The sequence below is a fragment of the Homalodisca vitripennis genome, chromosome 2 (assembly GCF_021130785.1).
Source record: "Homalodisca vitripennis isolate AUS2020 chromosome 2, UT_GWSS_2.1, whole genome shotgun sequence".
Taxonomy (NCBI): Eukaryota; Metazoa; Arthropoda; class Insecta; order Hemiptera; family Cicadellidae; genus Homalodisca; species Homalodisca vitripennis.
The window spans coordinates 100782707-100810346 of NC_060208.1; the positions used below are offsets into that span (position 1 = coordinate 100782707).

Here is a 27640-nt window from a genome sequence, read left to right on the forward strand (position 1 = left end):
ATGAATATAAATTTAAGGTTTAAGGATCTGAACAACGTTTTGTATGCGTAATACTAGAGATAACCTTGAGATATTTAAACAGTATTCCAGAAAGACTTTATTCACTATCAACATCTTTGTATGGGTTGAAAATATTTTTGAAGATAAAATGTTACTGAACCTTAATTACTTAGTATGTTTGTTAAATAACCATTTCTTAAAATCTTAAAACCTTGTTTTGATGATAATATATTTTAAAACATGTTATTACAAATGTTTGCTACTTTCATACATTATAACGTGTAATTATTTACAGTAGAAGAATCTCTTAAAAAGGCAATTAGAACGAACTTATCTATAGCTTTTTCAATTTGGAAGCAATACCATCTTCAGTTTATTATATTGAGCAAATTTCTTCGTCAAATGGTCGAAAATTATCTTCATGAAGAGTACAGTTATTCAACACATCCGTCATTAATAACAAAAGACTAGTATGTTCCATTTTCTGCCCCTCAAATAACATTAGATGTTAACTCATATGTGAGCGTCGTTTCAGAGCAAAGTGGGAAGAGCACAAGCACAATGGTGCAATGGATGTCACATTTAGTGTAGTTGTAAAAATTTAATACCCAATAAAAATTTTGGAAAGTTATGTAAACTACAAATCTTGTACTTTTATAAATGTGTTATTTAAAATACGCCTAGTATCCCTGGTTAAGTATTGTTGTTAATACTACAAGTATTTTTTACCTGTAGTATTAATGTAACATCCTATACAGATAACATTAATACTTACTAGCAATGCTTGTTTTTGGAATTTGGCAATCTCTAAGGATAAAATGATAAGTATCGTTATAAATTATGTAAAGTAATAGAAAAATGAAATAATTAAAAGTACATTTTTCTTCTCTGTTTAGATTTGTGCTATAAAACAATAAATCGGCAAAAGAGACATTATAATAAAAGTAGTTTTGTATGTTGTCCTTTATTTTGTATTGATACTGATTGTTATATAAATGTTATAAAAAATGATGTATTATTATGTATATTTATTTTGTAGGAATTGTCCATGTTCTTTCCTCGTAAATGTTATAACTCTCTATGTTTACATCAAGCAGATTGTAAAAAGTAATGGCGGATTGCAATTGATCGCGTCTTTTTACAAGTGACAAGGGGTTGACATTTTTGTGTTATTAATTTTGCCTTGTATGAAATGAAATTACTACTGTAAATAGTTTTAGCATTTGTAATTTAAACTGTAGAATAAAGTTATTCGAAAATGCACGAATTCCAGTACATGTGAGTATCTAAAACCGGTTTTATTTTCTTTAGAAGGAAGACATTTCTTGAGTGTTTATACAAAATTTTTTAATCAAACAGTATGCTATATCATAACTATGCTAAAAGCCATTACCTAAGCATAATTTCTCATAATGTAGATTTCGTACGTTCACTCCGTATTCAATATTCTTTGTATTCTTTAATATCAAGTGTTTCTCTTAGATTACTAATTTTAGATTCCATAGTTATTTAAAATAGCCTAAATAATTTTAAGAAGTTAAAAGTCTTAAACATATTAGGTTGGTTGTGATTTTCTTCCATATAGGTACTCCAACACTTAATTAATTAATTGGGTATAATAAATTCAAAACCTTCTGTGATTAATTTTCAATATGCAATTAGCATAGGCTATTTGAATCTTAGTTTGTCAGTGACACCATAGGCTAGGTTTATAACTATCATTAGGTCTTCAGATTAAACTGATTTTTAAAAAGAAATTATTTAAATGTCAATATCTTATGAAATTTAACATTAACTCAAGAATTGGTAAATTAAACTGCTTTGGTTGACAGAATGCTTTTCCAGGTTTTGCGAGGATATAAAAAAATACAAGAAGTCCAGTTTTTTTATTATACACTTTCATATATAATTGGTATTTATTTACAATAGCGTGACCATGGAAAATGGACTTTTTTCCTGGAGTTGGGCATTTATAGCCAAGTATTATTATCACAGGTGCATATAAACTGGGGGGAAAGTATATTATTGTATTATATTGATGCCTTTCGGGCATTATTGCGTTAAGGATGGAAAATAACCGACAAAATTTTGTCGAACAACACTTGGAGGGTTAAGGAGCAGGGGCATCACGTGATCTGGGATTCGACTTTTGCAAGCTCGAGTAAGTTTTTTTTTTCTAAAAGAGCAAGCAGTGCACAGCACTGCGCAGCGGGCAGGCATCGTTGACAGGATTAACGTACTAGTCAGCATCATTTCAGCCAGAGGTACTGTCAAAAACAGAGTTTTCAGAGGATTTCAAAAAATCGTAACTCCTTTGATTTTCGTTGCCGACGAATTTTTTCTTCACTATTGTTTTCAGGAAAAATTGTAGTTTTCAGGGAAAAAAATGAACATACCTTTCCATGGTCACGTTATTGTAAATTGATACCATATAATTTTTTAAATAATAGTTATTTTTACAATAAACTATTGTACATATTTTTATAAGTAAACATTTTTTAAATATTTACATAGGCCTATATATACATATATATATATATATATATATATATATATATATATATATATATATATATGTGTTTTTTGTTTCAGGGGGGGGAGAACACATGTACGAAGTGATAGATCAAATTTCCAAAGTAGACCTATATAAATCATTCGTTCATTTCTCTAGTTTCAGGAAATATATACATTGATTCCTATTTAATAAATAGGAATAAGCAGAATAGGTGTAAGCAGTCATTGCGTGATCTGGGCTTGGACTTTGCAAGCTCGAGTTAATTTTTTTTCTAAAAGAGTCAATCAGCGGGCAAGCATTGCGTGATCTGAGTTTTGAATAGGCAAGCTAGGGTCTTTTTAGCGTGTGACAAGAACCATCGCACGCCATGTCAATAACTTCACTAATTATTCCTTCTCCATGTGGGTTTGTTTGTTTACGTCTGGCGGTCAATCGAAGCCATCCTATAGGTCACGTGATCCGCCCGGCCATTCGGAAACTTTTCTGTTTGTCACGTGACTACTGTAAACTCATCAAAACGACCATGGTCGGCCATTGTTTTTAGTTTGATAGTCGAAAATCTTGTTATTTATGTGTTTTGTATTGCCAACATTGTACTGCCGAAAAACTGGTTTTTATATGTTACCGATAATCGGGACTATTTTTTTCGGTGAAATTACGTTAACCTGTGTTAATATGAAAAAAATTATGGCGATTGGAGCGGTAGTCGCTGATCTTAATATTTACCAATTGTTCTATTGACAAAACTTGTAACAACAGAGAATGTTCGTGAATATTGACATTACTCTGGTAACACGTTATATTGTAACAATAGTATTTTTCATGTGTGAAACAGTATTAAATATAAATATTACGTCAATAACAATCATATACAGAACAAAATTATTTAGCAATATGCATCATATTTATATATCCAGAAATCTTAAATTTTCTTACACGTCAACTTTATATTTTCAAAGTTAGAAGCAATGTTCAAATTTTCTTTTAATTTTGTAAAATTAAACATTGATCTACTAAGCACACTCTGTATTGTAAACACCAACCTCTAATTGTTATAAACTCTATTTAAAAAATAAATTATCATAGACTACTTGCATCAAAAATCGTACACAAACAACCTAACAATATATAACAAAGTAATGATGAAAATAAAAATTAAACATTTTTAAATTAAAATTCTTCTTCTCTCTGACTTGCATGAAAGACGTAACGGTACTGAACTTCATATTAATCGATAGATTGATTTATCCGCTATTGAGTGCTACCAACAGTTTTGTAAAAAAAATTATAGTTTCTATATAAAATAGCTATTTCATGGCGATGCTAGAGAGTTGTTGAGTGTTAGACCGTTGCTACAGCGATGGTTACCAATACTTGGGTTGAATTATATTAGACCATAATATACTTTTTCAGTGGTGTTTATCCCTAACGGCCTTAATTGACAAATGTCACAATGAAGAGTACTTTGGTATTATCTGGAGGCCACTATTGTCGGAAGATGTTTTTCTTACCAGGGAATTAAAAAGACTGTAATATTAGAAAGAACAGGCTTTATTTGACTTACTATGAAAATTGCTCTGTGGTGAGAAGGCCACTCTGTTCCTATCTACTATTTGTTACTAGGCTATAAAAGTAGGTAAATACATACCGGCGCCACCATAGCCTTGGCTGATGGCCACAGGCATTTCCAGTTACCGATTGGAAATTCTCTGGCTATTAGTGTGGGCTTAGGTGTTTGACACCACCCCACACTTCTGGCGAAAAAGGGAAAACATCCCTTAAGATAGCACCTAAATTCGAGCTCAGATCATGAAAGCTCTTGTAAAGGTTATCCTTAACTTGGTATTACAATAACATATTTATGATAACCTAATCTAATCCTTCTTGTAATGCCGCCTGTTTGTATTTACCTACTTATATGGCCTAATAAGAAATAGTAGATAGACACAGTGTGGCTTCTATTGCCAACATTGCTTCATTTTTGGAGGCATAAAATTAAAACCAATCATCATAATGACATAATATTCAGAATAAGTCAAATAACATTTTTTATTTCTGTCGTTTTTTAGGTATCTGGTAAGAAAACTGTTCTAAAAATTGTTGCCTATGGATAATACTAAAGTACCCAATGAAGTGTTAATTTGCCTGCAATGCCATTGTGTATCTTATAAAGAAAATTGCAAGCAGTTCTAAACTTTGTAATAAGCAAGGCCTCTTATTAACTCCTTAAGTGCTGGTTTATTTTAGACCTGTTCTCTGCTCTAGCTGGGACTTTTGGCCTCAAATATACCCAAATACTATCTAATTTTAAAATCAGATATTTTTTTTTTTACTTATGATAAAGACATTTGGTTGCCTAATTATACGACTTATCCTTAAGTTATGTAATGCTATACTTGCAAGATGTTTTTGGGGAGAGTGTAAGAGGAAAAGTTTACTAACACTAACTGGTCAATAATATTATATTATAATGAAAATGATAATACACAGAAACATCTACAATATGAAAACAGCAGATATTAAATTCAAAGGTCAATGACACGCTTGTTTACAGTTCAGTAACAGAATGAACGACTACGTGACATGAAGATGGCAGAGCAGTGTCTTCCTAATTCACCCCCACCCTGACCCACTAATTTCTATATGGTACGAAATCAATAAACTAAGATGTTAGAATTTTCTCATACATCAAATAAGATGATACAACTGGGAAAACACAAGGAGTATATATATACGTTATCGTCATTTAACATAATTCTTGGCCGCAGATATAGATATATGCCTACAGCACTTAAGGGACTTAATAGTGTTGGGAACAACTAATTCCTTTATTTGTTGGAAAAAACCAATCCAGTTGGTTAGAGGTTTTTGTATCGGTTGAATTTTTCATTTAGTTGTTATGCCCAAATAACTCGAACCAGTTGAGCTGTTTCTGATTGAAGTTGATTTAATCTGTCAACTGTTTTCATTCAGTGCGCAAGTGAGTGAATTGAGTCAAATTCAATCTAACTTATCAGTGTTTTGTTGAAATTAGTTTATATTTTATACATTCAATAAATTTATATTTTTCACCATTTGTTTTCATTAAATTTAAGAAATTTGGTAGTGTTTTATAATATTACGGGCTTTGTATAAATAATATACCTAGATTAACTATGCCACAGAATGTAAATATCCTTTACTACATTATAATTATTATTATTAACAGTTATTGAGAAAATAACTGTTGTTACCAATATATTTAATTTAATTTATAGTTACCATAAGGGAGATAAGTTTATTTATTAAAATTTAATGAAAATTTGGTGTTAATTATTCAATTGATGAGTTTCCCATCTCGGTCGAGTTTCTCATCCAGTTGTTTTTGCTCAATAGGATGAAAAACCAGTTGAAAAGTTCCAGTGGGTTGATTTAATAGCATCAACTGTTTTCATCTAGTAACGGAAAGAGTGAATCCAGTCACTTTAAAAAAAATTGAGATTTTTATTCTCAATGTTTCCTAGCATATTTCTCTATTGAAAACGTGATTTTAGTTCCTAAATGTCCGTTTTGTGCTTAATTCTAACTTGCTTGCAGAGGTCATAGACCACTCCAATTCCAAAGTGTCTCTTGTCAAAACATTTTTGGTGTTGTGTATGCAGATCAAAATTCTTATTATTAGTGTGTTACTAATCTCGCGTCTTTTCCTTCTGCTTTAACCCTTTGCGATTAGGAGGTCACATATGTGGCCAAATCTTATTTCTCGCTCAGTTTGAATTTAGTGTCAGTTTGTTGTCCTATCAACTCGCCAGGCTGTGCATGGTGCCCAGCTGTGTTCTTTGTCACTAAACAGTGCTTGCATAACCATGTCCATGACACTTTTACTCAGATTTATGACAGTATTTAACCTTCGGCTCTTTAAATGACTGAGATTTAAAGGAAATTCACAAACAATATACAAAGTTTAAAAGTTTATTAGATTCAAAAGTCTTATTATTCCTCACATTCTGTTAATATTTTGGTAAACCTGAATCTTGGTTTTATAGTAGTAACTGCTAAACAGGTGTCTATGAATAATTAATAATTCAATGACTAGTATTTACAAGATTCATTAGTATAATAAACATAACCTGTATGCACGTACATAGTGTGCATTCTATTTCAGATTTAGATTTAATTCATTTAGAAACAAAAAGTATCTTATCCATACAAAAATGGTTTCCTCAGTTTCTGAAACGTGCCTTGTCCATGTTCCAGGAACAAACTGTACTATCTCCAATTTTTTCCCCCCAGTTTAACATATATATATTATTAATTACTATGAAGTTTTTTGAAGGTTTAAAATACTCAACCTTAATATATGTATGGTTACAGTTTTAAGTTAAAAAAAATATTGTGTAAATAATTCACGATTTCCCAACATTCTTGAAAATTTGATAAAGAACCCATTTGTTCTGAGCACCTCATGTGACAATAAATATAGTGAAAGATGTTTAATATTTTTAATAGAACATAACCATTACATTTGATTGGTTAAGTAATTGATCCTTATCTATGTAGGAGTCAGGTAACATTTACTAACAATTACCCTTTACATTGTAATGACACCTAGAAAAAGTGTCTGTAATAGACACCTCTTACAAAAACTATGCATACAAAAACTAGTTACTACATAAGGAGGTAAGCTGGGTACCTCAAAGTCTTACTGAAATTTATCATTTACGCATTTTGTTGATATGCGCAAGATATTGGCATTGTCTTTACAGTTATTATTTTTTACGTTATTTGCCTATAACTTTTGCTACAAACGTCATAGAGCTGTTTTCTTTGTTTCATTGTGTTTCCATTGAATATGGCTTTATTAGTTGTAACCATCGTTCTTGTGTATTCACATTCCATATGGAAATATCCCTTAAATTACCTGGGCCTGTACTTCCCCGCACAATAACATACACAGTAGTATATGTTGATTCCCTAGACCAAATATAAAAAAATAGAACTTACAACATTACTTATTCTAGCTCTTTAAAGTTGATCAATCATTCTTCTTATATAATATTTTGTTATGTAAATGGAATATTTCTGATTTATTTTGGCCTTTAGATTGCAATATTTTATAGGGTTTGTGGAGATGCCGTTGATGCTTAATACATACCAGTGAAGATTGCATTTGTAGTGCGTTGCAAGAATCGAGGAATGCCAGGATGCACAGTGCATGTGGCAGCACTGGTACATATGTAGAAGTAATTTAACCTTGGAAATGATAAAAAAAAAAGATTCTGATCAAACCACTCAACTGATTCTAAAAATAGAAATGTATAGAAAATTATTTCCCACAAAAGGACTACCTGCAAATTATCTTTTACAAATTTCAATAGAAATTATATATATATATATATATAGTTATTGTGATGATATAAATAAAATAATATTTCTGCATCTGTATATCAAATTCTATTACTATCTAGCACTTTCTTATTGTGCTTTTAATTGTGTATTTAAAAGTGAATTTTATTGTATATTATGCAATTTTTTAAAATTTTATCATAGATATTATAAACAATATAATTTTTGGAAATAAGACAAGTGTTACTTTAAAACCTCAAGTAAAATCAAGTATTAAGTAAAATATATAAACCATTAAAAAAATCCAACTCTTTTATTAAGGCTAATAAATTTAGAATCTTTGTGTACATTTGTATCTTTTAAAAAATTAAAAGTTTTTGTAGATATATAATTCAAGAGTTTTTTAATTTTATGAAACTTAAAAACAACCAAAGTGTATAAACCATGATTATCATAGTACCTCAACTAATGATTTTTATTTTCAATTATAAACATTACCGAGATGTAACAGCCGTGTGTAAACACAGGTTATGTTGTCGCCAGTTTACAGACTGCAGACAACCACGCATGTCAGTTTTTGTCATCAGAGCAAGATTGGTTGGATGATGGCTAGAAATTGTATCAGTTTTCTGATCAACTACTTATCTGAATGTCTTTCCCGCATACATGGCGATCGGTTGGACGGTTCGAACTTTTCAAACCAAGTATTTCAACGTTTATAAGGAGTCTTATACCATGTTGTTTTGTAGTCCATGACTATAATCTTAGAAAACGTTGTGACAAACCACAGCCTTTCGTGCGTTTATTTACGTTATAGTTGTGTTGTCTTGATGGAGTGATTCTATTCTTGCTTTGTTTGTTGCAAAAACACAAAATATTTAAGAGCCAGTAATTGATAACATTTGTGCTTGTATTCAGGGTGCAATGTTAGAAAGTACTGTTCTGTACTGGTGTCTATATACTTATTCTGCAGATCGTGAATTAACCTCACTTCGGTAACTTCCATATCAGATAAACTTTCTGATGCATTCTTCATGTATTCTTCTTCGTACATGGGGCAGCCTATTGTCATGTAATTAAGCCTCAATGGTCTTTTGCGCACCCTGGAAGTACACCATGATGGGGCCTACGATTTCAGCAGTTCCACAAACCGCCGAAAACAACCTATCAGGTCCTCCTGGGGAAATTCACCACCCTTGTCCAAACTAACAAAAATGGCATGCCGCTCCCTTATTGCATGTATTATCTGTCAGAGGGATACACAAGGTGTAAATTAAGTCCTGATATATTACAAATGGATTAAGATATCAATGTAAAATCTTCACCATACATATTAAAATATTTGTTGGAACTTTATGAAGGATAAAAATATTTCTCCCTTTTCCAAAGGGGGAGTCAATTGAAATTTTCTAATTGCAACCCCTATCTTGTGACATATTATTTGAAAGGTAAATTTAAAAGAAACACAATGTCATGAACAAAACATGTCTATGATGATCCTAGCAAAAGTTAAGGGCAAATAACCCCTTCGTCTAATGATGTATATTTAGTCCTGATTCACCTGGATATATTCCAAATGGATTGAGATATCAATGTACAACCTTCACCAGACTTATTAAATTACTTTTTTGGAATTTTTCGAGTTAAACAAAAATGTCACCCCTCCTTTTCAAAGAGGGGTACTTTTAAATTTCAAATTGCAACCCCTATCAAGGTGACATGTCATTTTAACGGTCTATTCTATGGAAACACACGCAGAATTTGTACTAGGGATTGGTTTGTTTCTGATACCGCTTAACAGAAGTGCTTAAATATGCTTGAAAAATCACGATTTCACAATACCCTACTGATGTGGGGAAGGTGAATCTCGAATCCAAAATAACTATTTGCAGACGACTGCTGATCGGCATTAGGCAAATTACCGATTGCTAATACTTTTTGGGCTATCTGTTTGAAAAATGTAGACAAAATGTATAACAAAGTTTACAAACTAATGTAATTTAAAAATTAATATTTTTATATTTAATTTGACGCATCGTCGAGAGTCTGCTCCATCTATTTGTGTACAAAAACGATGGGTAGTATGCAAATTACTGATTGGTAAAACGTGTTTTTGCAATTCTTTATGTATAAAAACTGTTTAGTAACAAAGTACCATGATTTATAAATAATATTTAAATTGATGTTCGATTTTCTATGCCTACATTTGTCAAGGCCGTTGTGTCTGCTAGTTCTTAGCTCGGACGTTAGCTGCTCAGCGGAAAACATGAGTTCGCTAATTTTTGTTTTATCTGGATGTTGTACTTTGTGTTGTACTTAAATAGATTCTCTATAAATGTAAATATATCACTACATTCATTTTTACGTATATGGAATATACTCTGGATTAGGATGCTCATTTTATAACCATTTCTATTTTTTAATGGAGAAGATAGAGGTTATGACCTGTAATTTAAAATATATTCATTTTCCTGAATCTCTGTTAATTACTTTGAAGTAGTGTGGTTAATTACTTTGAATTAGTGTGGTATTCTTAGGTTTGCTCCCTCAAAGGATAAATAAATTATAAGTAGAGTTCAGATGAAAGTATTAGATGGACTGACCTGTGTATCAGCGAAATGATTGTCACGTACCTAAAGTTCGTCCCCCGCAAACCTCTGACCCCTAGACTGCAGTCCGTCTCATGGTAGCGCTTTGTTGGTATTAATTTGTTATTTTTTTTCTTTCTGAATTAGATAAATGTGTTTTCCAATTATTACAGAAAGGAAAGTTATTAGGTACACATGATGTTACGTCAACGATGGTGGTAAAATAATCTGTGACCCTGTTTGTGTAGCTGATTTATTAAACATAAGTTTTGTCGAAATGGTAAAAAAGCATGTTGCTCCAAATTTAAACAAAAAGTCAATTTCTATTAATCGAAATTCAAATTATAAAAGTAAATTTAAATGCAACACTATTGACTGTGATCAACTAATTAAAATAATTGATTCTATGAAGCCAAAATGGTCGGCAGGGTATGATGACATACCTATAAAGATTATTAAAGAGGCAAAACATGCACTTTTAAATCCTCTTTTACATGTGGTGAATGTTTCTATAATAACAGGAAACTTCCTAACTCAATTAAAAATATCAAAAGTTGTTCCTGTGTTAAAAAAAGGAGACAGCAAAAATCCTCTAAATTATAGACCATTGGCAATACAACCTGCTTTATCAAAAATATTTGAAAAGACTATGATGATTCAATTAGTAGACTATTTTGAGAAGGGTAAATTGCTGGATTTGGAGCAGCATGGCTATAGAAAAAATAGATCAACGGTAACAGCATTAATTGATTATATTGAGAATGTGCTAGAAAATTTGGATGAAGGGAATCATACTGTTGGAGCCTTTCTGGATCTGACAAAGGCATTTGATAGTGTCTGCCATAAAACCTTGCTAGAAAAATTAGAATCATATGGTATTGAGGATAAAGAATTAAGCTGGCATCAGTCATATCTGGAAGGGTGACAGCAGTATGTTAGTATTAAATATCTAGGTAATAATGAAATAAGAAATATTAATTCAAGAATAGAAAAAATACAATATTCTGTACTGCAAGGTTCAGTATTGGGCCCATTTTTGTTCTTATGCTACTTGGGAGGTATGCCACAGATTTTAACAAATTTATCAAATAAAAATCATTTATGTTTGTTTGCAGATGATATAAGTATGTCAGTTTCTGGAAAAGATTTACAAAGTGTAATAAATACAACAGAATATTCAATGTCACAACTAAAATGTTACTTGAATGATAGAAATTTATTACTAAATTCTGATAAAACAATTCTAATGAAATTTAAATGTAAACAATCAAATGAGATAAATACAATTGGAAATAAATTTGTAAAAGATACAAAATTCTTGGGTCTGGCTCTAAGTAATACATTAAGTTGGACAAAACAAGTAGAAAAAATTTGTCATAAAATGAGTTCTGGAATATTTGCAATCAGGCGGTTATCCTTCTTCCTAGAAATAAATGCACTGAAATCTGTTTACTATGCCTTGATACATCCACACATTTCATATGGCATTGAAATTTATGGTGGAACCAGTGCAAATAACTTAAACAAAATATTACATTTACAAAAAGTGGCAATAAGACATATTCTACACCTTAAAAATAATGATAGTTGTAAAGACCACTTTATTAACCTAAGAATAATGACAGTATATAGTTTATATATTTATAAAACTATATTACATGTCAAGACAAATGCAGAGTCTATACCAAGGCAACAAGATTATCATAATTATAATACAAGAAATAGAGAAACTTTTGTAGTAAAGAAACATAATAAAGAAAAATATAAACAGTGTCCGACATACATAGGAATAAAATTTATAAATGACCTTCCAGGCTGTATTAAGAATGAGAATTCTTTTAATAATTTTAAGAAAATGTTGAAACAATTTTGTACAGATCATTCATTCTACTCTCTTGAAGAATTTTTTACACTGTGACTTGAAAGTAATTTTGTTTGTATTTGCCTACCATTACAAAACATATTAACACTATGGACATAAATATTTAAAATATTATATGTATTATTATACTGTATTAAATATAAAGTATGAATACTCTAACCTGAGTCTTATGTTTTATATTGTAGTAAAGGTAATTGACGCAATTCATGTACATTATGTATAAAAAGAATAAAGGAATTTTTGAATTTGAATTAGAATTTGAACACATTGAAAGACACAGAGATAAAAATTAAGGAACTTAAAATAGGTGATAGCGATAAATTGTCACAGAATTTCTCGCATTTCACTAGTGACAAAATTTGGTAGAGCACCACATTTTTTGCAAATACAGCTGGTTACGATTAACTGTAACCATTGCACTCGGCATAAGGGTTAAATACAGTATTACAGTTGTTTATTTGGCTTGCAAATAGACTAGAGAACTGAAAATAAAACTGGGAATTTGAAAAGAGGTTTTGATTGGCCTCCCTGATTTTTGTTTCACATTAGAACCCTTCTTATTTAACCTTGGCATAATGAAATCCTCAGAATATCAAACCGTCACTTGTTTCCAGTATCAGGCAATAATGTCAAGCATTTCCAGACTTTATGGACATTCCTCAATTAGCTACTGTATGAATTTTTTCATCAAATAGTGAGTTTATTTATTGGAAAAGGAGATTTTTATTCTCAAGTTATGTAACTTTAGCTATACTGAACATGATCCGGTCAGGTCAGATATCAGGGGTTCTACTGTCTTTACATCAATAGTTCTGTCATTGTAGATTTACAATATTTTTTCTACACTAAATTTATAAGGTAAGTGGATCTGAATCATATAAAGTATCAAAACTTTGATTGATTATAGAAATACTCAGATAATTAAGTAAGTCCTAAAATTCCCAGACTACACAATGACTGCATGGTCAAGTGATACATCTTAAGGTAAACTCTAGACTAATGTTGTTTAATGTTTTTGTAGTTATTTTTTTGTAGAATTCACACTATTATAATGTGTATATCAATACATGTGATATATTTGGGATATACTAAAGGTCTTTTTGTAACAAGTAAAATTTCTAATAAATTTGGGTTTTCCTTTCAAAGCAGTTATGTACTATGTACTACTACTATGTACGTTATTAGCAAAAAAGGATATTTTTGACCAAACTTTTAAAATTAATTGTCTAGGAAAATTTGCTCGATCTTTCCCCTGATGTTTCACTTATCTAGTAAGAGCCTAAGTTTTGATTCGTAGGCATGAAAAAATAGAAGTAAAATATTGTAAATTAACCAAACTGTTGTTTTTAATTGATACAAGTCGCTGTGAATGTTTTTAGATATATGGAGAGTTGTTTTTTCATATACTTTCCAAACCTTAGGCAATTATCAAATATACCCTTTACCTTTAATGGACTTTAAGAGTAGGATTTTCCACCTGTTGAAAGCATTCAGTTTTTAGAAATTTAGTTAAAATATTATGAATCTCATCATCAATTTCGGCTTCTGAAGAAAAACAACCTCCACATGAATGTTTCTGCAGATTGAAGAATAACCAGAATTCGCATATAGTGAGATCAGGAGAATAAGGGAGGTGCTCCATAATTTTTATGCATTTTCTACCAAAGACTGAAGTTTTTCTAGCAGTGCGAGATGTATTGTCGTGGTGCAAAATTAAACCCTTAAGCAAGAATAAAGATGACAGACAGAGAGATGAATGCACTTTGACTTTTTAACCCCCAAATTTATAGGGTTCGTTCTTAGAACGATTTTCTATGACATTTCTATGAAGGCCCTGCTATGTCCTTAATTTAGTCCTTTACCCTTCCAAGTATCAGGGAAAAGGTTTGAGTTAATCAAAATTTATTCATAAAATTTATAATCGTGTAAGAAAAAATGTCAGGTCTAAATAGAGAATTTTGCTGTCAGTCACAAAAAAGTTAGTGTTGTGTACGAAATACACTCTAAAAACCTTTGGAAATTCTTAACTAATTAGTACAGAAATGAGAAATGTATGTTTACAAGAAAAATTTTAAACAACAAGTAAAAGAAAGTTAAATTCTTCACTTTTACATGGTTGGGCATTTGGGACTCGAATTGATTATAAGCATAATAAAGTCAAACATACATATATTAAGAAGATTAATATTTTTTATTTGTTAGGTATTGTTTAATTGTAATGTTTCTGTTGGTAGCTAGTTGTAGATTTTATTGTTTGAAGTAGTAGTGTTGTTTGGTGTTGATTTGAAAAGTAGATTTGCAAATTTATCTTTTTTCTATGTCCAGGTGTTCATTCGTCTGTTGAAGGGTCAGAAACAACGTCGGGTTGGAGTCTATGCAACAACAGCCACAGCCATTGGAGGAGACGCCATTCCGTTGTGAGACTTGTGGCAAGTACTTCTCACGCAAGGACCATTACAAGAACCATGTCATGTGGCATACTGGCGACTCTCCGCACCGCTGTGACTACTGCCCCAAGACCTTCACGCGGCGCGAGCACCTCATGAACCACACGAGGCAGCACACGGGCGAGTCCCCACATCAGTGTAACTTCTGTTCCAAGAGCTTCACGCGGAAAGACCACATGGTTTACCACGAGCGTCAGCACACCGGGGAAACCCCATTCTCGTGCCAGTTCTGCCCGAAAGCCTTCACACGGAAGGACCATCTGGTCAACCACGTCCGACGGCACACCGGTGAGTCGCCACATAAGTGTACGTTCTGTAACAAGAGTTTCACGAGAAAAGAACACCTGACTAATCATATCCGTCAACACACAGGGGAGTCGCCGCACCGCTGTCCGTTCTGCACCAAGAGCTTTACACGGAAAGAGCATTTGACCAATCATGTCCGCATCCACACGGGGGAGTCGCCACACAATTGTGAGTATTGCAATCGAACTTTCACACGTAAGGAGCACCTGAAGCGGCATGTCCGCCAACACGCGTCCGGGGCAGAGTTCAACTGCATCATCTGCAGTGCGCCTTTCGCCACCAAAGAGAATCTTGTAGAGCACATGCACACCCACCCACGGGACCGACCTTACATCTGTTCAGAATGTGGCAAGTCCTTCCCACTGAAAGGTAACTTATTGTTTCACCAACGCTCACACCAGAAGGGGCTCCCCCATGAGCGACCATTCCAATGCGATCTCTGCCCAAAAGATTTTATGTGCAAGGGGCATCTCGTATCGCACAGACGCAGCCATACCAATACCAAGCAATACAACTCACAGCAGTTTGACAAAACTTTCGACAACAAGAGCAGCTTCATGTTGAAGCAGATCATGAAAGGTGAAACGTCAGACATGACGGCGCACGTCATTCAGACCCCCTCGGCGCAGGATTTTGATGACAAGAACCCTTTTATGCTGAAGGAAATAATGAAAAATGAACTGACTGAGATGACCCATGTGCCGGTTGTGCCGCATTTGCCCCCTCCGAGGCCCCACCCGGTCCACACGGTGAATGTAGCTACTCAAGCCAGTCTACCGCTGCTACCTCATGAGGTACATCTCCAGCAACCAAATCCACTAATGGCGGCTGTTACGTAATCATCACAATCGCTTTGTATCGTAACTGGTTCAGTGTACTTTGTGTATAAGATAGCTCTGTATGTTGCTTGGTGTATATGTTTATAGCAGCTATGTTAGCCCATAGGTCTTGTGATTGAAAAGTAGTATAAATATATTATGTAGTGAATTTATACATAAAGCCCCAGCTCGGCCCTAAGTGAACAAAATGACCATTACATCACTATAATCATAGGAAATATTATTTATACTAACATAAGTTAGTAGTTTCAGTATTAATTGTTTCAGTTGTAAGTTTGAACTGTTATCAGTTGTATATGAATTTCCATATTTTATTTGAATTAAGCAATTTATGTCCAGTCTGAGATTTATCAATTTTAATTGTTTATCTATTTCAATTGATGTCTAAGAACAAATAAAGTAATTAGTACAAAATTATACTTCATTGATATTCATTATAGGTATTTTACTGGATTGCATGAAGATGCCACAAAAATGTATTTTACTATAGTTACGTATAAATGCCATTTAGTTTTAGGCTATGTTATTTTTAATACATAACAATTATGGCACTTTAGTACAGGCTTTGCCAACACAAGTGGAAGAAAGACAACAATTCCGGTTTATTCCAACTCAAAATTTAATTTATTGTATGTCATTATAAAATGTAAACAAAAACACAAAATGACACTGTTTGATTGTTAACAATACTTAATTGTACAAAAGAATAATCTCATCAGTATCTCAGTTTTATCAAAATATTAATTTATTTGTAAAATAATGGAAGTTATCATGTCTCATTCATCTACTCTTGTTATGTATTTATTATACAGTATGTGGAAATGTGGTTCATTTGACATATAAAATATTGAAAACTTTACTTTTGAAGAAACACTTGTTGGGATAGTTTTCATAGTGTAGAAAACATTTAAGGTCCATCATCAAGCAGAAATTCATGGCTAAACTAAATCTGTAGGACATTCTGAAACAGTTGATTGATCTACACTAAATGTTATTTTTAGTCATATAATATTGTATACTTGGACAGCATTTTGTTCACTACATCATCAGGGCTATACAGTGATAAATTGGGCATGATAACATTCTAGATTTGACTGATAAGTTTTACATTTTGTATTATTAGCCAAACACCACAGAGCAGGCTATCTAGTGTGTGTTTGTGTAAAATTTTTATAAGATATATTTTATTTTACTTTATTATATTATTAATTAATTTACTATTAGTTTGCATAACGATTGTTAATTAGTTTTATTTTTGTTTTCATAGTTACATGTGATAAAGTGAATTGCTAGATATTTTGTTATATAATAAATTTGGTGTATTGCGCCTTTCAGAAATGTTGGATAAAAAAGTATTAACGCTACAGATCTATGAAACTGATTTATCAAAATATGAATATTTTGTAAGAACAAAAGCTTTATGGTGCCAATACACTCAAGACAGATAAGCACTAGAGTGGGCTAAGTTCACTTGGGATGCTTCTTTTCATCTTGTATAAAAAATGACTGGATCGCCACCGAACAAGAATAAAAATAACATAATCATAGCTCTGCATGGTTCTCTAGTGTTTGTATTTAACACGGTATTTAATACTGCGGCTACCGAGTGGCTCAGTATCTAGTATCCAATGTTAATGTTTGAACCTTCAGTAGTGAACGTGTTATATACAAACAATGCTTTGTCACAGTGTTCACATTATATATATATATATATATATATATATATATATATATATATATATATATATATAACACATTTTCTACTAAAGAGTATAATAGTAATATGTGATGTGACACTGAATAATAGAACTAGGCCACTATATAATACAAGATAGGCCTAGCCAGATAGTTAACATTCTATATTGTAGCTAGTATTGTTACACACATTCACTACGTAAGGATGTAGTAGTAAGTGCAAACCCCTGTAGTTTTGTTGATTGTTAAATTCCATCTACTGACCTATATTCAGTATTTTTGATGAAACGTGTGTAACTTTGGGGAAGGCTATGAAACTTGGACTTAATTAGATGTTTGTATAGCCTACCATAAAAATTCAACGCTCATGTTGTATGTTTCAAGGTGATGTAATATGTCATTGTGATTTCTATTGTGTAGATGTTTCAAACAACATATCACAAGATAAGGGTTGGAAATTGAAATTTAAAAGTTTTCCCCATTTAAAGGGAGGGTGAGAAATATACTACTAACAAAAAACTATACAAAATATTTTAATACGTATGGTGCAGATGTACATTGATAGCTCAATTTTTTTAGATTATATCTAGCTGTATTAGGACAATTTCTAACCCGTACGTATTTTTTCTATTAACAAGGGGCGTCACATGTCGTGTAACAGGCTTCGCTGAGGTTGCATGTTAATTTCAAATAATTTTCCTTCATTTCATTCTCGAGATGTCCTGTGGACAGATAGACAGATGTCATTATAAAAAAGAAATTTTACATCCCCAGCCAGACAAAAGAGATTGTGTCAGCCTAAGCAGCGATAGGCTCAGCCAAATTCTATGGTTGGACCATAATAAAACTTATTCTTGTCCATGTTTCATAGAAAAATTAAAGTGTAAAGATTATATCTTTCTTGAGATATCTTGGTACATAATACATTCTTAGCAGTGTTCAAATAATAAAAGTTCTGGTGAACTAGGGAGGGTATTACAACATAAAGAGTGTGCTGAAATCTAATGTCACCAACCTTAACAATGATTTTTCACTCTTATTATTTTTTTCTTTTTACTCTTAAGACTAAAAATGTTAAATGATAATATCTTATATGATTATACTCAGTTTGTTTACAAATTTATTTATATGCTATTTCCTTATTGCCATTGTGGTAACCAATAAGACCAATTTAAAAATATTTACTAGCTCAGCCAAAAGTCATGGAATGATTGAATTCAGTGTTGTGTTTATAAATCAAGCTACATGCAAAATGTCATGTCTATAAATCAATTTATTTTCAAGATGTCATAAGGACAGACAAAAAGATAGACAGACGGACAGAAATGAAATTTTTCCAACCCCTTAAGCTTCGCTAATGCTCAGCCAATAAATTAAAAACATTAAAGTGTAATTTGGTGAAGTATCATAACTACATTATATTTAGGACTCATGCTAATGCAATTTGTTAGTAAAACCAACCAAACTATAAAAAGTTAAAGAAATTTACTAGCATAGCTAAAGAAAGTTTTTATAATGCTAAAATTCTTTAAAGGGTAGCATGCCAATGGTTTAAACAAAACTGACCTGCATATGGTCTGTGGGAACAGGAGCTTCGCCGTAAACTCAGTTTTATGAAAACTTTGTGAGCGATAAAAGTCTTTAAGATCATCATGTATACTGGCACCAAATCAACATTCATATTTTAATTTACTTTTTGAACCCTTATAGAAAGTGGTGTAGCCCACTCTGTTGTGCTCGCTCAACTCTGTGTATCATTCAGGTGTCTGCATGAGTGTACTGGAACCATTAAAAACCTACTTTTATGTATCAACCAGACTGTAACCAGGATATCTTTGTGAACATGTGCACAGAAAAGTTGTATAGCTTTAATAGACATCTTAGTTTCAAGAAAAAGGTTTAGCTCCTTTTGAGTTTGTGAATTTTTTATGATTAATTGATAATCCTTGAATCAGTATAGTTAATTTAAATTTTTAGAATTTAAGGGAAGTATTTCTTTTTGGAAGTACAGTATTTATTTTGTGATCAGAATTTTATTTAAGTATCGTGTTGTGTCGTACTTTTAATGTAATTTTGTTGTAGCTCTTAAGTTTTTAAAGCCGTTTATTTTAGATATAAATGATGACCGCATTGTTAGCAGGGACGTAACTTTTAGCGTATATACTGTATAGTTCTTTTTTTTTTAATGAGTTTACTTCTAAGGTAAATATTTTCCATGACATTATTAAATTGCTATTTATTTATTAACATAATAATGATGTTTGGATGTTAGTAGTTAATTAGATACTCGAAATAAAAACTAGAATATGTCGATAATAATAAAAACCCGTTGACCCTATACATTATAAATCTATTGGAGTTTTTAGTTTTTATATGAATATTGGCAATAGTAAGTTATTATTTCCACAGTATTCTGTTCACCTTTATGTAAGATAAGCCAAATATTTAGAAAGCTTTCTCAGTACCTATGTTAATTATAAAAATACACATTAATCACTTATTGTATTCAAATACAATATATTAGATTAATTATTAGCATTTGCTTCAATGTATTTTTCACCAGGTTATGAATGATGTATAAAACGATATTTCAATTGATTTTCTTCCTTTAGATGCTAAAATAATTTCTTTTAGAAATGGCTACTTTTCACCTGATGATAAATGAAAATGGATCATGCTTTTATTCAAAATGCAAAGTTAGTTGTACAACTTACCTATATATGTTTTGCTATGCTAGTATTATACCCATTAAACATTTTTTAAGTGAAACTTTTCCAGCTAACGACAATCAAATTACTTCTTTGTTTCGGGTTTGTTATTGACGATGGAAAGTTTGAAAGGATAATAGGATTTTGGATATTAGCCATTGTTAAATGTTACAAAATCTGCAATCTCACAGTCTATTAGGAACTCAGTCTATTATTTACCCTTCTCCCTCCTGACCATCGCCTTCCTGTCCTATTGTTTTAGATGATATGTTGCAATGCCAAAAAAGTGCTGACAGATTTTTTTGTTAGTATTCCACTTTCACCTGTGTCTGTATGCTGTGTAATTGTGAGTTTGACTGGATTTCAAGCAGCTGTGGTATGATTTGTTTATTTTAACCTAGATAGTAGCTATGTGTTAAATTAGTTATTCACCTGAGGAAGAGGTCAGATTGCAGATTTAGTGATTTTTCTAAATTTTGTTATATTTGATTTAATAAAATAGAAAATAAGAAAAGTTTTTAAAATGTACAATAAGCAAAATTATAAAGTATGTTGACTAGAATTGTTTACTTGAGTGAGTCTTGAAAGCAACTTGAGACGTACAACCGAAAACCATTATTTCTATGATGTGGAGAAATAATATAAATTACTATAAGCAAAATTTGTTTCTAAACAAATCCGCAAGATTGTATAAGCATTAGTAATACTTTCCGATCCAGGCAAAACGATTCCAATCTCTGCATCCAATTCCATCTCTTTATGCTTGGCTAAGAAACTTACCTCCAAAAAGTAGCTTGATTCACTCACCTATGGTAAAATATCTACGAATTCCTGAGATTGGTTACAAACATAAGGAGGAACCCCAGTCTCACTGCACCAGGTCTGGAAACTGGGAACCTTCCTTTATGGTGGAGTGGTGTCATTGGAACTCAGGATCAAGCTTCATAATTCTGTATAGTCAGGTTTAGAAAATGAAGACTGCTATGTAACAGAGGCGATTATACAAGCCTGTCTGTTACTATATTGTTGCTTATTTGCTAAAGCCATTTTAGAGATTTACTGAAATTATTCAAAATGCTTATTAGACTATTAGCCATTGAATTGAAAATAGTTAAAATGTTATTAATATAAATTTTACAACAGATCTTGAGGCATGTTTGGAGATTTAGATAAATCTCTGCAATAAAAAATTGGTGTAGTCTTATGAGAAGTTGTTTTATATTCACAATTGAAGTATCGTCATATTGATGACTTGTCATAACATCATGTGTCTGGTGAAAAATTGACCAGAAATATTTGTTATATACAAACTCGTTTGAATCTCAATATCATTTGAAGTCATAATTTAATTAACATGTACAGTAGTAATGTAATTTACAGTACATAATAATTAGAAACAAGCTGTGTATAAAAATTCTCCCACAGATAATTTTTCTCTGTATTACATTTAAGAAGCTAAAACGTAACGAAGATATGTTACAAGTTTTCCTTAGTGTCAGTGGCAAGTTAAATCAAATTAATTTTCTGTGTGTTTGTATTGGTTTGAATTAGTATACTTCAACCAACTGTTATGTAAGGTTGTCATTTGTTTATTGTCATAGGTCAACAATATATTGTGGTATCACTACTGTAAATATATTCAAATGTACAAATCTGCAAGCCAGAGCGTAGAAATATAGTAGTTGATGTATTAGATGCGTTTAGTGTTTTTGTTTTTAACATTTGAAAAAGACAAGTGGTTTTAAAGACAACTGTAAGATAGACAGCTGTCAACATTAATAAATGCTTACCAAAATATTCATTGTGACTTGTTACTGAAAATCAATTTTTAACAATAAACATTGTATGGGTTTTAGACATACTAGTAGATTATTTGTATGAACCGGTACATAGCTGATTTGAAAGACAACTTTTTAATTGAAATTTTGGGAACTGTCCACATTACAATTAATTGATGTACATAATTATTTGAAAATAAAAAATCATATTCATTCTAATTTTTAATTGTCAATAAATAAACTGATGTATCAGATTATCAATCAGCCCGAAAAGCATAACAAAGGTCTTGCCAATGAATCTAATAAAGTAACTTCATCACATTTGTTTATGTCACATTATAAAATGTCAAAGCCCAAATATGAAGTGGCATAAATGTAAAAACTCAACTTCTAGGAAAATAAACAAAAATTAAACTTCCTCATACATTTTTTTAGCAACAGTTGTAGTAATGGGTACTATTAATTTATATTTTTATAAATTACACCATAGAGTTAACCTTCTTTCTGATGGTTTTAAATCAAGATTTGGAAAAAATATGAGTTTTTAAATTACTGAAATGACATCACTTTGTATCTGGGCAACAATATGATTGTACTTAGTTTCTTTACAATTTTTTTCATTCTGTGATTTTTTTTGGCATCATGGTTAGTTACATAATGCCATTAAAAAAATTTTAGAATTTTATTTTGAGTTCAATTCTGATTGCAAAATCGAAATATACAATTTATTTAGTGATTAAATACTTAAAGAAAAAATTTACAGTATACAAGAGAGGGGCTATTTTGTACATTCATGGAAACTACGAGCCGTAATTTTTAAGTAAGTACCATTTTGATACATACAAAAATCGAGTACATTTTTTGAACAATTTTATTTATATATCAAAGCCAACATTGGTCACTGGGCACTAAATTGGGGCTGTTTGGGGGGTTATCATATTGTTCACAGTAAATACTGTGATGAGTTCTGGAGTTTGTTTTGCCGCGTGTGGGCAGACAGTGTCATATAGCAAAACATGTTTCGTGATAGTTTGTTCAATAAAAATGTCATAAAGAACACTTCTTGAAACTTGAAAAAACTTCTCTGATAAGTAAGACCTTTCTATCAAGAGTTATCACATGGATGGACAGGGAACATCACGATTTTAAGGACGTCAAATCCTTTATAATGCCAAATTTTGACCCTAACCTTCTCCCTTTACATACTAAAATTTATTAAGCATTTTACATTAACTGGCTTCTTGCAAGTACTAACCAACTAATGATATAATTGTTTCTCCATTATTTTAATTTTCTTTTTATATGAAATTATAAGTAAAATCTTTTTTAATTTATGCCTATGTGGTTTATGCAATTTTTATAACTTAAATTATTTAATTAAAATAAATCGTTTAGAATGTTCTGTTTTACAGAAAATGTGTTCTGTTAAATGTTGTTTTTGGCTGAGTATTAGCAAAGGGGCAGGAAATGTTTCATTTCTGTCTGTACCCCTTATCTCAAGAACGAACTGATCTATAGATTTGAAATTTACATGCAGTTTAATTTCTATCCAAGCAATAAATTCGATGATGGTGCAACTCGCTCCATGTGATTTAGCTGAGTGTTACCAAGCATTTTAAATTGGTTTTACTGTGGGCAACCATAATGGCAACGAGAAAATCTCAGAATAAATAAATTTAGATACAAACCGAGTACAATCATATGGCATTTTAACATCTGACATAGTATCATACATACAGGGACGTAATTAGGCTGTATTTCACTTGGGACAAGAATTTAATTTGCCCCCCCCCTCACCTAGGCCCTATACCAATGAACAAAAAAATATAAATATTATTTAATTTTTCCATAGTTTATTAACTCTTAGTCTAAAAGGAAGAAGGTATGGTAAATAAGTACTTATGTAAGATATCAAATTACCACTATTAATTTTCACAATTAAGAAATGTTGAAATCAATTGTTCTACAAACTGAAAGGCCTAAACAAAGTTCAAAATAAAATCTTTGGCTTTTTTGCTGCAAATTTTCTAACAATATCATCAAAACATAGTGTTGAAGCTATTTTATTCTCTATTGATATGATGGCCAAGTTTTTTAATCGTTGTCCTGTCAAGTTTCTGATATAGTTTTTTATTATCTTCACGTTACTAAAACTTCTTTCATTTTATGCAACTGACATAAGTATTGTAAGAAAAATTCTTTAAGCTCTGGTTAATATAAATTAAAAGTTCGAATGGAATAGACGTTTTTGTGTTAGGGCCTAAATACAATGCGTGTTGCTTGAAACTATCCACTTCTATTTCCAACTTACTCTTATCTAAATCATTCTTGAAAGTGACAGTCATCTCATTTGTGCGGTTCTCTAATTCCTTTTTGGACATTTTTTCAAATCTAGCTCCATTCAAGAAACCAAGTAACCCATTCATATTTTATGGCTTCATACCTTAGTCGCAGTTCAGACAGAATCCTATCTATTATTTGAATAATAAACAGTTCAAATTTCTTTTCCTCTGAAAGTTCGTTTACTTCATTTTCCGCTTGTGTACTTCTTTTAAGTGTGGATCTATGTTGATCTTTGTTGAAATGTCTTTGGCATCTTTCACTGCATCAGTCGAATAATTTGATCGTAATTCAAATTCTGTGATCAATCAACTAATGTCTCATGTCGATCTATCGACAGTGATGTCCTCCTTTTGTAGAAGCTTATTGATGATTGTAATGCGGCCTAATTGTACTCAAAACAGGAGAGAACAACAAATTCAAACATACTAACATTTTTTAGGAGAGAGTTTGCTTCTGTTTTCGTTTCATGTGTTGTTAGTGTACTAGGTTTTAGTTCATTCAGGGCATCTACAATTTTTTCTTGAGTGCTTATACACAACAGTCACAGCTTCCCTCTTTATCGACCATCTGGTATTACTCTGTAGTTTGAGAGATAGAGGAACATGTTTCGATAAAACCTCCCATCTAATGGTGGAGGAAGCAAAGAAATCTTACAGGTAATTAAGAGTGCCAAAGTAGGTCTGTGCCTCTACTGACAAGCTAGCAGAGTTTGCACCAACCAAGTTTAAAGAGTGTGCTACTTATGGCACAATTGAGGCCAGAGCCCCGCGGACACCTATTGGTTACTTTCCTGCATACATAGGCTAATGAAATGTGCTATACACGCTTGACATTTTGCATTTAACCTCAGCAAAGCTTGTCATGCATACCTACCTTCACAGATTGAAAAAGAAAAGGATATTTAGAACTATTTAAAATTATACTGTATACATCAAACCTAGGGTTTTTTTTAATTCATTAAATATGTATCTAATGGGCGGTTAGTAATGAAAATAATGGTTTTTTAGAAAGTATTTTCTTTATTTCAAGAAACATTTTTGTTAGAAAAACATAATATTAAAATGTATTTAAAAGTGTTCTCCAATGCCACAACAATGTCTCCATAGCTAAAAACGAGTCTGTTACAAGTGGCCATACCCGAGTGACTGCCATTGGCAAGATGGAACTGACGACTTTATTACCTGGAAACACTGTAAATTAATTCACCAATTACACCTGCACTTCCTCAAGTCAGTTTTTTAATTATGGTTAACATTCCCTATAACTGGATATATTTTTGAAAACTACTTTTTGATTCAGCTGGTTTTGTGGTGTGGTGTGTGGTTTTTTGATTTGCCCAAAAATTCTCTTAAATAATGTTGGTGTCAAGTCAGTTATGTAAAAAAATTTACAAATTAAACTCTTTCTCAAGTGTTTAAGGATAATTTTTAGAGTTAAGAAGTCACATTACATAAATTTTGATAACTGCACTGGATGTATTTTTCTTCTCTGCTATTTTTGGGAAATGAAAACAAAATTAAATTAACAATAATATGAAAAAAAACTTTATTATATAACCATAGGAATTCTTTTACAGAAAGTATGTTATTTTAATATAAATTAAAAAATAATATTTTGTTTACACACAACTTAACTCAATTCATTAGTAATGTTTGATTCAACTTTGGTTGCTGAATTACCTTGCTTAATATTAGATCCTATCTTTACAATAAATGGCTCAGCTCGATGATTTAAATTTTCACTGATCAATTTTCCAATATCATGAAGCTTAAGGATTGATTTTTTACACATTTTGTAGAAATATAAAAAACATTAACATGTAGATGGTGGCACACACCTTACTGCACAGAATCAGGTTGAGAGTACTGAAGATCACACTGATAGAGCTGCAGTAAAGTGGTTAACTATATGTATTATAGCTAGACAGTTATTGTCTGCCTAGTTATAATACCTACAACATAAGGTTAAGCGTTCATTAAAATCAAATATGCTCAATATAAAGCTGCAGTAAAGGTGTTAGTGAACTAAGCGAGTTTGATGGGGTTGTCATGTGAAATAAGTAGGTGTATCCCCATACTTTTTCTCGTACAGTATAATTTCACATTACTTCCTGAAAACTGTAATTAAAAACTACATAACAAATTACCTCTTAGACCTATGCATGAAACAATAAAGTCTCAAGCAAAATAATTTATGAAGTTGCTGTGAAACTGATACAAGTATATTTTTTTATTATTTTTACATACGTTTATTTCAAATCTGTTTATTTGAGCACTTATTGTAAGTTGTAGTGATTGAAGTATTTTTAATTATTTAAATATTGGATCCAGTATTTTATTAAGACTAAAGCTAAGCTGTGTAAATATATAATGTGACATTTGAGTTGTATTTTACATTCGTGAAATAAATTATGTGCTTAAATAGATTTATGCTATTTTTTTGAAACCTACTCCATTAAATGAAGTTTGTGTGAGAATTGTTCAAGAAATAATGAGTTGGTGTAGAACAGATTATACTATGTGAACATTTTCCATTAAGTGTTAAACAACAAACACAAAGTTGGTGTTGAACAATATATGTGATTGTAAGAAGTAAAGAAAACAAATGTCTGTTTATAATCCTTTAAAATTATCTATTGTCAATAATAAAGTTGAGAAACTGACCATTGCAAAAGTGAAAGATGTCAAATTTTGTTTATAACAATACGTCACCCTCGAACTACCAATCAACATTATAATGATGATCTAAATCGTTTTACAAGTGGCAATCGACATTATAACGTTGATCTGAAACGCATGTGTTTAAATCTTAGTGTATAAATCAACAATACCACCACTATTTATATACCATTTCAAAGAATTGCTTATTTCGGTGGTGAAATTTGTTTTGCTTTATTGGCAACAGTTATGTTACAGTGACATAAATCTTGCCAAAATGATTGTCTTTATCTAGCCGTTTTGAAAATTAATGATATATGGGTGTGGTTTATAATGTTGGTTTTTAGCTTTTATTTAGGCTATAATATGCTGAATTTTGGTTTATTTTGGAAATATTATTGAATATCAAAATTACATTTATTTTGTTATTTTTTTAAATAATCGTATCCATAGTAACAAATTTAGGCAAGTCCTACCACTTTTCAGACAAAACTTTGTATAGCTTATTAATTAATTTATTGTTTTGTTGTGCATATAATTCTCTAAATTTTGGTATA

At 31.4% G+C, this 27640-nt stretch overlaps 1 protein-coding gene across 3 annotated transcripts; it reads left to right on the forward strand.

Moving 5' to 3' along the window:
* The first annotated feature begins 1117 nt into the window (after positions 1–1117).
* On the forward strand, positions 1118–16319 carry LOC124354449 (zinc finger protein OZF-like). Of its 3 annotated transcripts, XM_046804900.1 has the most exons (3): positions 1118–1278; positions 14657–15045; positions 15130–16319. In XM_046804900.1, the coding sequence occupies exons 1-3, from the start codon at positions 1259–1261 to the stop codon at positions 15900–15902; spliced, it is 1182 nt and encodes a 393-aa protein (XP_046660856.1). In that variant the 5' UTR covers positions 1118–1258; the 3' UTR covers positions 15903–16319. The 3 variants fall into 3 exon arrangements, with proteins under 3 accessions (XP_046660856.1, XP_046660854.1, XP_046660853.1); XM_046804898.1 differs by having other exon boundaries at positions 14636–16319; XM_046804897.1 differs by having other exon boundaries at positions 14657–16319.
* Positions 16320–27640: the final 11321 nt, after the last annotated feature.